At 43.3% G+C, this 14,970-nt stretch overlaps 3 protein-coding genes across 6 annotated transcripts in view; 1 reads left to right on the top strand and 2 right to left on the bottom strand.

Moving 5' to 3' along the window:
• Positions 1 to 536: 536 nt before the first annotated feature.
• Positions 537 to 6,283, bottom strand: fkbp1b (FKBP prolyl isomerase 1B). Of its 2 annotated transcripts, XM_023952985.2 has the most exons (5): positions 6,099 to 6,283; positions 5,593 to 5,640; positions 1,287 to 1,399; positions 989 to 1,142; positions 675 to 870 (listed from the first exon to the last, which is right to left on the bottom strand). In XM_023952985.2, the coding sequence occupies exons 1-4, from the start codon at positions 6,133 to 6,135 to the stop codon at positions 1,014 to 1,016; spliced, it is 327 nt and encodes a 108-aa protein (XP_023808753.1). In that variant the 5' UTR covers positions 6,136 to 6,283; the 3' UTR covers positions 675 to 870; positions 989 to 1,013. The 2 variants fall into 2 exon arrangements, with proteins under 2 accessions (XP_004083389.1, XP_023808753.1); XM_004083341.5 differs by having other exon boundaries at positions 537 to 1,142.
• A 229-nt stretch (positions 6,284 to 6,512) lies between these two features.
• On the top strand, positions 6,513 to 11,574 carry wdcp (WD repeat and coiled coil containing). 2 transcript variants are annotated; one of them, XM_023952982.2, is made up of 4 exons: positions 6,513 to 6,653; positions 7,769 to 9,707; positions 9,806 to 9,926; positions 11,013 to 11,574. In XM_023952982.2, the coding sequence occupies exons 2-4, from the start codon at positions 7,791 to 7,793 to the stop codon at positions 11,204 to 11,206; spliced, it is 2,232 nt and encodes a 743-aa protein (XP_023808750.1). In that variant the 5' UTR covers positions 6,513 to 6,653; positions 7,769 to 7,790; the 3' UTR covers positions 11,207 to 11,574. The 2 variants fall into 2 exon arrangements, with proteins under 2 accessions (XP_023808750.1, XP_023808751.1); XM_023952983.2 differs by having other exon boundaries at positions 6,514 to 6,653; positions 7,772 to 9,707.
• Positions 11,575 to 11,726: 152 nt separating this feature from the next.
• mfsd2b (MFSD2 lysolipid transporter B, sphingolipid) overlaps positions 11,727 to 14,970 on the bottom strand; it is a 31,145-nt gene continuing 27,901 nt past the window's right edge. For both annotated transcript variants that reach the window (XM_011491442.4, XM_011491440.4), the window contains 4 exons: positions 14,801 to 14,910; positions 13,633 to 13,776; positions 13,379 to 13,555; positions 11,727 to 12,074 (listed from right to left, as the gene is read on the bottom strand). In XM_011491442.4, coding sequence (XP_011489744.1) covers positions 12,029 to 12,074; positions 13,379 to 13,555; positions 13,633 to 13,776; positions 14,801 to 14,910 — 477 coding nt within the window. In that variant the 3' untranslated portion in view covers positions 11,727 to 12,028. The remainder of the gene's footprint in view (positions 12,075 to 13,378; positions 13,556 to 13,632; positions 13,777 to 14,800; positions 14,911 to 14,970) is intronic.

The following is a 14,970-nucleotide window of genomic DNA, read 5'->3' on the forward strand; positions in this document are numbered from 1 at the left end:
CATATCATTAGAAATTTGAACAAGAGAAGGTAATTAATGTGCAAAAACAAATAAAGGAAGAACTTTTTATAACTTAGAAAAAAGTATATTGATTCTAAACTGCTGTTTGTGATTAAAGTTCAATAATACTGTGTCTATTAAACTGCCTTCTATTTTCCTTTTACTTTCAAGCAAAAAAATCAAAAACTTAAATAAAATGGTTGATAAATTGCTCAAAAAGGAGTAGGTAGAAGACAAATTGTATTTTTTTTCCCACCACTAAACTTACTATATTATATGCATAGATTATTACATATTATAATTATTCACATAATCACAAAAGAATCAAAGAATAAAAGCTTTAAGGCACCAAAACAACAAAGTCATAATAGTCTATACATTGTCCCATTAGGCTTCTCATTTTCTAAATCTTAATTTCCAAAACCTAAGTTTGTATCGTTTTGATATTTTCCTTCATGTTTTAAGTTATACTTTTGGAGAATATATGTACTGGAAATGCGATTTGATTCATCTTAAAATAAAAACAGGACCCAGACTTCTCAACACAGTACACCCCACTTTTATTTAGGTCATATTGGCTTGAGTGCTGTACAGTATTGGGTTGAAGTTGATCGGGTACACTTGCCGCAAATGTGCATAAAATTTATAAAATAAACTAAAGGTCATTCAGAGCATTCAGCAGGACAACACTTTATCAAAGTGACAATGCAAACAGTTGTGTGTATAATGCCCAGGTAATATACAGAGCAGAGATGTTGTATCTTGAATACATGTCCTCTTCCATTCATCATTTGGTAAGGCAGTTTGTTTCGATTAAGATGAAGAAATCAAAAATGGTGTAAAAGTCTTGGGGTTTCTTTGTAGCAAAATCTATAAGGACAGGATGGCAACAAAGCAGCACAGGACACATGTAAATGCTGAGTTAGAGGACCGTAGAGATCAAAATAAAGGAGGTGGCAACCAGGTGTGGCCCCCTCACTGAAACAACCTTTAGCGTTTTTCTGTTGCAGGCTTCACTCCAGCTTGAGCAGCTCCACGTCAAAAACGAGGGTGGCGTTTGGTGGGATGACCCCGGGATGGCCGGTGGCGCCGTACGCCATATCAGGTGTGCAGGTGATTTTGGCTCTTTGACCGAGGCTCATCTGAGGGCAGGGAATGGGAAAAGAACACAGAGCAATAACTTAGGAGAAGAGGTTCTCAGTTTCCCTGCAAGTGTTGCTATGAAAATACACAAAAAGAGTAAAAACGCCCCAGAAACTTTAGGAATCTAAAGATCAAACTCTTACTTGTGCAACTCCTTCCTCCCAGCCTTTTATGACCTCCATCCGTCCAATCTTGAACTTAAAAGGCTTGTTCCTGTCCCGGGAGGAGTCGAACTTTTTTCCGTTCTGTAACATGCCTGCAAAAATAAACGATAAACACTTTTACTATTTTATTTACCAGATTCTTTGCTGCAAACGCACAGCGAGTTCTTCTGGAGAGGTGTCTTCATCAGTTTCCTTGAATTACTGGGATGAACAAGTCAAATCAGGAAGCACTGGCCTGATTCAGAGCTTTATTTTTAACAGTGAACTAGGCCATTGTCAGGACGCGTCTAGACCACACGGAAAAAAGGAGAAGCACTGCAGGACTCGCCCCTGATAGAAGACGGCAGCGGGTTTTTTAGTTCATTTTTAAGACTATATATTTGATTTTTGTCCTGTTTAGAAGTTAATCAATAAAAGGGAAATAAAAAATAATAATAAAATCCCCCTTCATTTGAAAGCTGTCACACAGTCCTTTATTAAATTCACTGTTAAGCTATTTTCAATGGCAGCTCATAAAGGAATAACTTCCCTGCAAAGGATTTGATCCTTGCAACGATTTCAAACTTGAATGTTTTTAAACATTCAAGATATTTAATCAGGTTTGAACTTCTCGGTGTTTTACACCGTTCCAGGACTGTCTTAAAATCAGAGCTAGGATCCAGAAATTTATTCCAAATTCTTAACAATAGAAAAATTCAATTTAAGCCTCAAAAAACGAATTTTACGCCGTAATTTGGGGTTAGAATGAGTCCTAGTTTAAAATCTGATGAGGATTTATTAGGATGAACCAACTTGTGCAAAGATTTTGTTCACATTTTGTTCTAAAAAGAGTCATTTCCACATATTACACTGTTTTCTCTGTCATCATAATAAACTACAATTAAGTTAATAAACCTCAAACAATACAAACCATTTGCTTAGAAGTAACAAAAAAATACCTACCGTATTATTGGGCTATAGAACATTCAATTCGTATAATTCCATTTTACTTTTCACTTTTTTGAATGCTTGTGTCAAACTCCTCTTTTCTAGATTTTAATATCAGATTATAAATTTTCTTGTAAGGTTAAAATGTATCTGACAACTTTCTAGTGATTTTCCTCTTCAGATTAATGTTCTTTTTCCTATTTTTAGGCTCCGTCTTTTTCAGTGTTATTTATATCAACACTGTTGTTGATATATATTCTTCTTCTTTATTCCTGTTATAAGTCCAAGAACCTCTTGGGCGCATTTATCCCCGATCGTGGAGTCAGAATGATCACGGAAAGTCGGGTTTAGTTCCTGTAAAGACGCTCAAAACCCGCCTCCAAAGCCCCAAATGTTGAACACACAGAGAATCTTCTGCTGGACTGTTGACACAGCAGCAGCAGGAGTCAGACGCTGCACTCAGTCCATTTTTGGTTTGCTAAAAGGAGCATCCCTGCGTGGTTTTGCACAGAAGTTAAATACGGAAAAAAGCCTTCACAGTCCAGGGTCCAGCTCCTTTTTTTTTTCTACTTTCCAGATGCATTTCATTAAATTCCTCAATTCTTTTTTAAAATCAACCAGAAATTGACCAAAAAACTCCATTCTGAGTAGTTAACTTTGTCTTTTTTTATTGCAAATGTAAAAGAAAATATTAGATATCAAACGGTGTTTATGTTTTATAACAAAATATTAAACATGTATAGACTAAATGAAAATGTTAATAACAAAGACATGGTCAAAACAGTGTGAATAAAGTCTAAAAAAGCTTCGTATTTCAAGGAAAATGAGTCGGAACTCTTGTTGCGTTGGTTTTAAACCAAAAATTTCAAAGCAAAATACCTTTTTGAAACTTTCACATTAATATAGAATAATAACTAAACTATTGGGGAGGGGGAGTCATTGCTAAATGGATGAGTTTGGACACCTGGTCTTCTTTAATCTGTACTGGATTATAATCTGCATTCATTAACACAAGTAGCATCATCCTCACATAACAAAGCTCTAACCCCCTTTAGCACATGAAGGAAGTGTTCTAGAGTTCTGCAGAATCGTGGGTGGAAGCCCTAACAAGGCCTTCCCCATCCAGGCTCCCAGACTTCCTCCTCCTCCTCTGAGGATTTGCCGTAGGGCGGGAGCAACGCTTCGCCACGCTGGGTTATTTTTACCTCCTTGTCTACTGTATTCCCTTCTGCTCCTCGTCTGCCAGCAGATTCCCCCCCAGGCATGAGCGTGAAGGAAATGGGATCTAGGGAAAGTCATCTTTCTGCCAGGCTTGTGTGTGATGCTGCGTCTCACAGCTGCAGAAAGCAGGTCCTAATCAGTCTGGATTTAAGGCTAAGTGGGAGAAGAAGTGTTTGGGAAACCACAAAAATAATCCTAGTCTGTCAATAATCCAGAAAAACTAAAATAATCTGAGGCTCATCTAATAATTGTGTAATAAAAAATTTGATTTTGTATCTTATCTGCCAGGCTGCATGGAGAAACCCCCAAAGAGCCTGTTGAGGAGCCCTAATCCCGGTTTGGGGTTTTGCATCAGTTTAACTCTAATCCTGAAGCAGAACCATGCAGCGAACACCAGCGACAGGAAAAGAAACCCGTCAAGTCCTGACATTCGGTGCTTCTATTTCTGGGTCACACATCTAGAGGCCTCAACTTCAGCATGTTTCCTGTTGAACTTCGGAGCGCCGGTCCGCGGCGAGCAGCTTGAGACGGCAGAAGTGCAGCTGTCAGAGCTGCCACTCAGCCAACGCATGCAGACGACGAGCCCAGGAGCTGCGCACAAGTCCTGCAGCAACCCCAAACTATGGGGGGAATCTATCAAATCCAAGAGATTAGGATTAAAGACATTCAAATCCTACAGGATTTCAGTTTAACTGAAGCAAGCTAATGGAGGCCCGCTCATTTCCCAGCATTCCCTGCAGTTTGATGCTTCTATAAATTGGTTTTTTCTAGCTACTGATTTAAAAACTTTTTGCAGAAAATGTGGATATAAATCAGAATACATGCTTGTTTCCATTCCTAATTTATACGAATATGCTTGTTTTGAACAAAAATGTCGTCATGCAAATTTTAAATTCTATGAGTTTTCTGTGTTATATAAAAACTGATCCATTTTTGTGTGCTTGGTTGCTTGTTTTTAATTGAAATTCCCCAACAATGGACCAAAAAGGCGGATGCCCCCGTTCCATCCATCCCAATACGACAACAAACAAAAAGAGCTACACAACTGAAACAACGGTTTTTCCACATCCGATTTCAAACAAGAGATCATTGAATTCTTTAGCTAACCCTTTACTTTCCAATTATTTTTACAGAATATATTTTAACAATTTCTTCAGCCTAATTCTGAATTTTGCTATTATTACCCCTAAAAAAATAAAACAAGAGACCGCTTAAAACAGACCCCTAAAAATACGACCAAAAAAAACTTTTATTTTATGTTTTCCCTTAGAATCAAATAAAAAAATGCACCAAAAAAAAAGTGAAACAGAAAGGCTTAATCCTTTCAGTCCTATAACCGCTGAGACCTTTTCTGACCTGATGTTCACTCTAGTCGATTACTACTCTCAACTCCCAGTCTAGAACAAAAAAAACAAATGATGAAGATCATGTGAATCCTAAAAACAAGGCCCAGAGAGACAAACGGATTAAATGCTGACATAATCTGAGATGTTATAACAGTTTCTTACTGCAGCCGCTCAATCCCAGCTCATTTCTGTGGTCACATCAGCTGATTTTCAAGCCATAAGAAAAAAGTTTTACCGATCCAAATCAGCTCCTAAACATACCAGACATGCAGAAAGCATTTGCATCCCCAAAACAGAAAGTCTTACCTAAATGATCAGATGGTTGACACATGTCCTGCAAACTGGGTTTTGTTTACTTTCAGTCTGACCTAGTTGCCTGCGCTGCCTAACCCTATAGGGGACAGACTATCTATGTCGGATTAGATGCCCTTAAGGTGCAAATGAAACCATTTTTTTAACTATTGTATTGCTAATAAAAATTCTCAACATCTTTTTATGTAAATATGGTAACATTTCGTGAAACCACAGGAGTATTTGACACGCATCCAGTTGCAATTTCCAATGCAGGTGTTTCCAACAGGCGTTACATTTAAATATGTCTAAATAGACCCATGCTGCTGGAAAAGTCTGGACTCATTGTGAGAGCAGACTACAGCGAGGTTGTGCTGCAGATATTATTCTAAGGAGGGCAAAATGAAATCAGATTTCCCTCCTCCAGCGTGGAGACAGGAAGGATGTCTGAATTCAGGATGGCTAGAAGATGAAGAGAGAGAAAAGGAGCAAGCAGTTACCTATGTAATGAACCACGCATGTTTGGCCTTTCTTTGGAAATGTTCGTCCTGTTAAAAGAAAAAAAATAACAAAAGTTATTGTTTGAATGTTTCTGAATTTCAAAGCACAAATCCTGTTTTTAAGCCTTTAGTCAAAATAAAACAATAGGTTTTTTTATATTCTCAGATTGGAACATGTTTTGTGTTTTCAACTAAATAAACTGCTGTTTTAACAGATAACAAAAGGTCTATACATTTTAATGTTGAAAGTGAACATGTGTGCAGAAATGTTGGAAAAAAGAAGCTTTTTGAATAAAGTTTAATCAAATTCTCTCGCTGAGCATTATGGGAGTTGCGATATTTACCCAAAAATGGCTGTAAATAAAGATTTATCTGCAGTATTTTTACTCTGAAATCCTCTTGTGAACTCTGAATCACATTCCTGAGGAACCGCTGAGCCCCAACACCGCCCTCCGCAGCGCTTCCACCCCGCATCAAACCACAACCAAGCGGGCACATTCACTCACCATCGCCGGGGGATATTGTTTCCACGACCACGCCCATAATTTCAAAAGTACAAAAAAAAAAATGTAATAGCAAAACAGGTTGAAAGACTCCTTCTATAGACAGTTACCCGCTTCAAGTCGGGATTTATGGATGGAAACCATGCATTCACAGACCACCGAGCCGCAGCTTCAGGCAGCCGAGTTATTTTTATCGCGAGATTATGAATTGACTACAACTGCTTCACCGTGATTTTAGACATCCGTAAAATACAGTCAATTTTTTTTTAAAGTTTTTTATTATTACTATTATATTTGTATTGGAAACCTACAGCTACACAGTTACCCCCTTTTATGCTTTTTTAAATTTTTATATTTTTATAAGGGAGAGAGAGAGAAAATAAGGCGTACTTTCAACTACATATCCCATGATGCACCAAAACAACATGTGAGTTTTGTTACCGGGTCATTCCCATAAGAACGACACATTTTTATGAGGGAAACTCAGAGAAGATGATGGGAATTAAACTTTTTAGTTATATTCCGGGTTTGTTGGTGCAGCTGAGATGATATTTTAAGGTAAGAAATCGCGGAAATTCTATCTTTTTAATGTTTCTTCCCCCCGTTAGTAGCTTGTGTTAGCTAGCCTAATGTCTTCTGTTCATAAAATTTATTTAACAAAAACTTAATATAGTAGTATTTACTGTAGTATAAACTGTTTTTTTAATACATTTCCTTTGTATTTCCCTAATTTGAAGTACCTCCCTTTTTTTATTTTTATTTTATTTTATTTTATTTTTTTGTAGCTTAGAAGTAAAGAAAATATATTTGGTTAGGGTGACCCCTTAGCAAAAGTTCATTCATAAGTACTAAAAGTATACTCAGGCAATACTAAGTGAGGCAGTACACTTGAAGTTTAATTTTATATACTACATTGTAAACTTAAAATATTTCAATTTAGACTGAAGACCTTATGTCACAATAGCTAAAAGTAGTAAACTTAAAGTTCACCTTTTAATTTTTATATTTTAATAATACTTGATAGAACGTGTAGTATAGTATACTTCCAACACTACACGTATGTAGTCAACAGAATACTTGCTATACCTCTATGATACTCAAGTATACTTACTAAATGAACTTCAAGTGTACTACTTTTAAGGGATGACCTGGCTAAACGTAGTACACTTGAATTTTACTTCATTGGTATTCTTGGGTATAAACACTTGAATTTTACTTAAACATTGCATATAGACTATGTACATGTGATATACTTATTACACTACGTGTACACAGATAGTACACTTGCTATGATTATACTCACGTGTACTTAGTCAAATAAACTTCAAGTGTGGCACTTTTGTTTTGCTGAGGGACGACCTAAAGTCTTGATGGCTAAAAGTGGTAAATGCCGCCTTGACCCACTCAACAAAAAGGTAATGCCATCAGTTCCTAATTGTGTTTTGTTAAGGTCATCCGGCATAAGCAGCTATAGGTGTTCGTCACCACAGCCTCAGCTCAGGCGGGGGGGGGGATTAAAGCAGGTACTTGGAAGGAGACGCAGGAGAGGCTTTTACTGTTCTTAATCTGCATAGCCGCTCGTGTGCGAACCCACTTTGGATGGGATCAGATGCGGGTTTCTGTCATCAATGCATGCTTTTTCAGACACGTCTTTTGTCTTTTGTTCACTGAAGTAGCGTCTGCACCCCTGCCGGGATGGATCTTGGGAAGGCAAAGCTGCTCAGGACCGGTCTCAACACTCTGCACCAAGCCATCCACCCCGTGCACGGAATCGCATGGACAGACGGCAAGCAGGTCTGCCTGACGGCGCTGTACTTCGTCAACGGTGAGGTGAAGTTTGGCGACACCAACGTTATCGGGCAGTTTGAGCACGTCTTCGGGCTGTTCTGGGGCCCCCTCTGCTGCTCGGACTCCCCCGCGCTGTTGGCCGTGCAGCACAAGAAGCACATTACAGTGTGGCAGCTGCAGCTCAGTGCCCTTGAGCAGAACAAGCTGCTGTGCACACAGACCTGCGAGATGAGCGAACCTTTCCCTCTGCTGTCCCAGGGCTGCGTCTGGCATCCCAAACTGGACATTCTGGCCGTTCTGACCAAGAAAGACGCTTCGGTTTTGTTTTCGGTGCGGGTGGACAACAGGCGGATCAAAGCGGACGTCAGAGGCGGCGGACTCATTCACTGCGCTTGCTGGACCAAGGACGGGACGCGGCTGGTGGTGGCCATCGGCAGTGCTCTGCATTCCTACATTTGGAATGACATCCAGAAGAGTCTGGCGGCGTGCTCCTTTTGCCCCGTCTTTGACATTGGGGGCTACATCTGTGCGATTGAAGCCACAGGAGAGGCTCAGGTGGCAGTGGCCACAGAGCTGCCTCTTGATAAAATATGTGGGTTCAATGCCGGAATAGCTTTTGACCTGCCCACTGATGCAGAGCCCCTGCAGAGCCAGGGCTCACATGTGCTCATGTCCGACGACGACGGCGTTTTGGACTCTCGGAGGAGATCTTTTGAGTCGGAGAGATCCTACATCCCCAGTTCGAGCGCCCTGGACCTCACCCACCTCCTGGCGAGGCACCGTCGATCTGACCCCAGCCCGCTCATCCACCTGCGTCGCCGGGACACCGTGACCGGCTCTGGTCAGGACTGCTCCCACCTCGTACTGGTGACCTTCGAGCGAAAGGTCACCACCACGCGCAAAGTCAGCATTCCCGGCATCTTGGTCCCCGACATCGTTGCTTTCGATCCGCGCGCCTCCACCGTGGCGGTGGCGTCCAACAGCTGCAACATGGTGCTGGTGTACTCCATCACTGCCTCTGCCATGCCCAACATCCAGCAGATCTCCCTGCAGCAAAACGACCGGCCCAAAGGGGTCTGCTTCCTCAGCGACAAGGTGCTGCTGCTGATGGTGGGCAGGCAGAAGTCCAACGATCCCGCTTTTCTCCCGTCCTCCAATACCGATAAATACATCCTTCGTATTATTGCAAAAGAGTTGATGAACGAAGGAGGGAGGGCCATGACGCCGTCCTCCCCCGCTCACAACAACGAGCCTTCCTCTAATTTCTGCGCAGGGATTAGGAGACACTCGGAGCACCTGCCAAAGGATGACAGGGAGCGTCCGGGGATAAAGGACTTGGTGTTACCAGGAAGGGGGGTAGTTTGTTCACCGGGCAACAGGCGCAGGCTGGTGGAGGAGGTGAGGAGCAGCGAGGCCAGCCCCGTCACCAGCTCCGTGGACTTTTCCGACCGCCCAGACAGAGCCCCGTCCAGCGCCTCCTTCGCTGTGGACAGTTTTGACATGGACCCCGTCAACCACATGGCCAGCCTGGCTGTGGCCGGCCAGGCCAGCAGAGACTCCAGCCGGGCCAGCTCTCCTCGCTTCGAGCCGCCCGACAAGAGACAGACGGAACCGGCTCCGCCCCTGCCCGAGAAGGCGGCGGCGAACCCGGCCAGGGAGCGCGGGCTGGACCAGCTGGTTCTCAACATGGAGAGGCTTTTTACACGCTTTGCAGATGTGCAGCAGTGCCTGACGGATATCAGAGATTCCACGCAGAATGGAAAGAAGAGCCCGAGCGTCTACCCCGGCGCCAACGAACCCCCGTATCTCAACGTTACGTGTCAGGTACCGTCCGACAGAACCGCTGTTCGTCTGCTTCACCCGTCTGCGCAGACAAGCGTAGGAGCGTGCTCTCTCTGACCGCCGTCTGTGCTCTCCTGCAGAAGCAGCTCTCAGAAAACGTGTTCATCGACGAGAGGCGGCCCGTGCTGCTGTGCGACGGGAAGCTGAGCCTGCGCGTCCTCCAGGACCTTTTCAACCTGGCTGTGGTGGAGATGATGTATGGTACGTGCAGAAAGCCCCCCCCCCCCCCCCCCCCCCCCCCCCCCGCGTGTGGTCGTGTCGTGGCTGTCGGTGTTCTCGTAGAAACTCCCTTCTTTGGGTCTATTTTCAGGAAGCTCGTAAAGCAATCGGTGGCGAAGCGCCATTGTTTTGTCTCTCATTCGGTCCCGGACTACACAAACGAATTCGGTTTTTCACAAAAAACTCACCAAAAGTTGCACGAAAATGGAGAAAAAAACAACAACGCTGTCCCCCAAAAATGATGACGTCACAGCGTGAGAAACCGATTAAAAAAAGGAAATAAAAAATGTTAAAACCCCAAAAGTTACAATACACATGTTGGGAAAACCCAAAGGAAGATTTTAAATTATTATGGGATGGCCAGAGGACCTGCACTTTGGTGGTCATTTTGTGCCAAAGTGTGAAATTTGCAGATTGTGTTTACATTATCACCTTCTAACTTCTGGAGCATAAATGGGGGGGGGGGCTTAAAGTTTGTAGATTTTGAACAGCGTTAGCATGACGGGCTCGTAAAAATATGTTTCGCCTATTGCTCGCGCATTTCCCCCCGGAATATTGTTAAAATGTAACGCACGAATCGTTGGCTCAAGCTGAGCAAAATGATGCAACATCACGCATCTAGGAACATATTAAAAATATGGGCGGGGTTAACAAAAAAAAAAAAAAAAACCTCCATTGGCGAGGAAATCCAAAAATTTACTTTGGCCGATTCTTCTAAAAATTACGTCGACCCAAGAATGAAATGGTTGCTATGGAGATAAAATGACAGAAAAGCCGTCATTTAAAAAAAAAAAAAAGCGGGCAGAGGGGTAGAGCGAGGGGCGTGTAGACGCCACTCTGCCGTTAGGACTAATAACTTGTCTTCAGCGGCGTGCCGAGGCTTGGTTCTCCCATTAGGGGTTAAAATTGGAAGTGCTCAAGAGCCTAGAGGCCAGATTACAAGGTTTAAAATACAAGCAGCTTATCACTCTTAACAAGCGTAGTGTTTTGACAGTAGACACTCCCCCCTGCTGCCATTCCTTCCTTATATGGTGTTTTATCAAAGAGATAATGGTGTGTTTTCTGCAGGTCCGCTGTGGGTTGTCCTGGTGGCCGATGCAGATGGCTTTGTGCCTCTGACGTTCAAACCCAAAGATGAACTGACGGTGAGAAACGGGAAGAGAAAAGCAGCTCTGCGACCTCCGGGGAGTCCGGAGAACTCGTGCCCCTCCAGTCCCGCGCCCCACCAAAGCCCCGCCGCAGCCTCAGAGATCTCCACGTAGGGAGCCGCCACTCAGAACTCCGCCAAGAACTTTGAAGCCCCAAATAATCAGGAGACGAGCCCCCTTTTTCAGGTGGAAGCTTCACATGTTGTTGCTTGGGACTAAAGGAAAGAACAGTGTTTTTATGAAAAATGTCATGCAGTAAATTTGCCCTTAACAAAAACCAGAACACGTTTCATGAATGTTTTTTTTTTTTTTTTTTAAATCTATCAAATGTTCTTGTGTTCTGACTGGATAGAGGTCAGTCACTGCACCACAGCAGTTTCTTACAAAAACACCCGGTTTTGTATTTTTAGGATTTTACGTTGAAGCTAAATGTCATATTTTACTGTCGTTTGATAATAAAATCTAAGAAATGAATAAGAAAAGAGGTTGGTGTCACTTTTGACCACAAGAGGGGGCAACACTCAACAGAAATCTGGTGTTTCGGTCATGCCCTTGTAGAAAGAAATTCTGAGAATGAAACTTGCATAACTGTTTCTGCTGTGTGTAGTGCGTGTTCAAAGAAGCGCCACACAGATTTTTTTTTTTTTTTAATGCCGCTCAGGTCTCTACGACGTTTATTCATCTCATACCAAGAAGCTCTTGGAAAAACAAATAAATTAATGTGTTGTAGAGGTAAGCACAGCAAATACCAATGCACCTTCATTCATTTAAATTAGCTGATCTTATAGGTTCGTATTTCCAAGATGACTATACAGTACATGTGAAAATTAAACAAAAACGTTTACATTAAATCTGTTGATTTCAGTGTAATATACACTAAGGAACAACCTTCCAGTGGCAACACTGGAATCCGTGGCGTTGTGCATTTGCTCCAGCTCACGCCAGATTCAAATCCTCCACCATTGTTCTGGAGCTTTGCTTCCTGTGAGAAACACCGGTATTAGTGATGGCCTACATTCAAAACAGGAGGTTTTCTTCACACCGTCACCACTTTACATACAGGTCTTGACAAATGCCATACGTAAAGCAGCGTTCCAAAGGGCTTTGTTAATTGTTTTTAGTTGTAGCGTTCAGTGAAACGTAGGTATTCAAACCTTTGGCGGGTCAAAGAAACTTGAATTTGATTGGATGAAGAGCAGATGATGTCATAAATAATATTGCTTCCAAACTGTTCTCCACTAGAAAAGACCTGGAGCCATCGCAAATCCTCACAACTCAATTTTTTTTACACTAGGGAGACACTGGTCAAGCATGGTGGTGGTAGCAACATAATGTGGGGCTGCTTAGTCACATCTGCCCCCACAGGTGGATGCGGGCTACAAAAAATGGGCAAACCTTTACGGGGGACCCATGTGACCTGCACGAATCAGCGTAGAGCAGAATTGTTGATGCACATTTTTTCTGCTGGGGGTGACAAGTCGTAGCGAACACTTAAACAAACACAAGAGTAAAGTAGCCAAGACTACGGATAATTCATGTTTTTTAACCTAAAATCCTCCAGACTATGCAAGAAGTACGTTAGGGCTGTTCATGTGACACATGCCTGCAGCCTGATTGTCACAATTAAGGAAATTAGACAATCAAAGTGTAGTTTGTGTGGTCATCTTACAGCCACTATGTTATCACGTGTAGGAAGGGGCCAGTAGCTTACTAACAACTGTTATCCTAACAAATACCTGACGATACGGTTTCCACACGTAGGACAATGGTACGTTCCATTTTCATGATATTTCTAGAAAGGGCTGTACAATCCTCAAGGTGAACTGCAAGACACGCCTGTGCTCTCCTTAAGATGCTGCCGCTCTTCTCTACGACCCTCCCTGACGGGACGACCCAAAAACCAGCAGCAGGTGACTGAAGCTGCAGATTTTATTGAGAGGGCTCCAGATCTCATAGTGGGATAGAAGCTAACATTTCCATGGATCCATGGGTGGAGGCTCCGACAGGAAAGGTGGGATTTGGTGCGCTGCTCCCATGGAAACGGGAATCTGAGTTCGGTTTGAATATTTATGCGAATAAGCCAGAATTAACAAAACACCTCCTTGACATTCTCATCTGTTCCTGAAGCATTTACATTTTCTACCACTTTAAACCACTACACCAGTATTTTACAAAGGCTTACAATGTCCTCCAGAGTTAGAGAAGATGTTAGATTGTGATGTTAGTCCAGCAGAGTCGAAGGATTAAAGTTTTTCCCGCAGATGCCGATTAATGATTTCTACACACCGTAGCTCCTCCAGGCAGAGTTTGTTCCTGCGCCTTACGTCTTCGCTGATGGGATACAGGAGGAGGATCAGTAACCCTACGATGATGAAGGCCACCGGCGTGGCACCCATCAGCAGCTTCAGGGTGTACACCACCGGCGCGGGCTGCTTGCAAGCACCCGTGTCATAACCAGCAAACCTGCAACGGAGAACCAAAAAGTTGCTTCGTGAAGACGCCGATCCAGAAAGCCACAGATGCTGGCGATATGGACTCACTCCAAACAGAGGGTGGACACCCCCAAAGAGATGCCAGCCGCAAACTTGGTGAAGAAGACGTAGAATGAGTAGAAAATGGCTTCGTGGCCTTTGCAGTAGGGGTTGGCCAGTCGGAAATCGTCCACCACGTCTGGCAACATGGACCTGAACGGAAGCCACAAAGTACACAGTCATGAAGATGCCATTGGAGTTTCAGAAGTCCTGTGTGTGGGGGTTCCCCCAACCAAGCATGAAACCAAAGCTCTTCTAGTGGACTGGCAACCTGTTCTGGGTGAACGCCGCCTTTGCCCAACGGTAGCTGGGCAATCCTGTCACTGGATGGAAAACGTGTGTTGTAGGTAAATTGGTGTCTAAAATTGGTGTGAATGCAAGTGTGTGGCCCTGGTACAGGCGGGCACCCCTGATCAGGGTGTACCTCACCTTTGCCCAACAGTAGCTGGGATAAGCTCCGGCAACCCTGTGACCCCCCCAAATGGGATTCAGCGGGTACTCCAAATGCAATTTTTTCATGTACACAGAAATGAAAGAAACACTCCTATATTAGTTTCTGGTCCTGATATCTATTCCAAATAATCTGCCTAATTCATCGCGTGAGCGTGTCCTTAACTGTGGCGGATCCTGAAATAAAGTGAGATGTTCTCTGAATTTCTCTGTAGACTCTTAGGTAAACATGAGACAAAACCCACACCTTTCATACATCCGTCCGTCCAAAGTACAGATGTTAGACTGTCTCATTCCTCCTTCATGCTCTGTATTTGAATTCTCTCAGAGCCCCTAAAGATGTCTGCAGATTGAACTGGACCGAAAACTTCAGGACTAATAGTATGATTAGATGATGACCAGCGGGTGGAACCACCAGCCCGGCCCACAGACAGGATATGAAGGCGGCCCCTTCCAAAATAAACGCGCCCCTGTGGAAGGCTGTGGTTTGGGTTCAAAGGGAAGGGGACGAGAGACCAGTGGAGAGCCAGGATTACCATGGCAACCACTGTAAAAAACAGATGTAAAGATTTCTGCTGCGACACCTCTCATTATTCAAAATGCATTGACTTTCATGTCAGGGTCTGGCTTGACGGCTGCACCAAACCACCACTGACAGAACTGATTAAACCGTCTCAGGGTTGAGGCTTCGGACATGAGAGCGGATGAGAGAAATGGGATTTCTCACCATGGCAGCAGCAATGAAGCAGCCACACTGAGGCCGGAGGAGACAGCAACAACGTAGGCCACCACCACGTTTGGGATGAACACCAGCATCATGGTGAAGGGCATGATCCACTGAAAAGAAAAACAAAAAAAATAGGCTAAAACGTCAAATTCTGTCTCAATAATGTGATA

This window comes from Oryzias latipes, chromosome 24, assembly GCF_053564925.1.
Source record: "Oryzias latipes strain Hd-rR chromosome 24, Olatipes_Hd-rR_3.1".
Lineage (NCBI taxonomy): Eukaryota > Metazoa > Chordata > Actinopteri > Beloniformes > Adrianichthyidae > Oryzias > Oryzias latipes.

Excerpts from the sequence above, each read along its gene's own strand:
- wdcp (XM_023952982.2), top strand. The coding sequence starts at position 7,791 with ATGGATCTTGGGAAGGCAAAGCTGCTCAGGACCGGTCTCAACACTCTG. Across the intron at positions 9,708-9,805 it reads ATCTCAACGTTACGTGTCAG|AAGCAGCTCTCAGAAAACGT; the intron begins GTACCGTCCGAC and ends GCTCTCCTGCAG. Across the intron at positions 9,927-11,012 it reads TGTGGTGGAGATGATGTATG|GTCCGCTGTGGGTTGTCCTG; the intron begins GTACGTGCAGAA and ends TGTTTTCTGCAG.
- fkbp1b (XM_004083341.5), bottom strand. The coding sequence starts at position 6,135 with ATGGGCGTGGTCGTGGAAACAATATCCCCCGGCGATG. Across the intron at positions 1,400-5,592 it reads ATGCGTGGTTCATTACATAG|GCATGTTACAGAACGGAAAA; the intron begins GTAACTGCTTGC and ends TTATTTTTGCAG. Across the intron at positions 1,143-1,286 it reads GGGAGGAAGGAGTTGCACAA|ATGAGCCTCGGTCAAAGAGC; the intron begins GTAAGAGTTTGA and ends CCCTGCCCTCAG.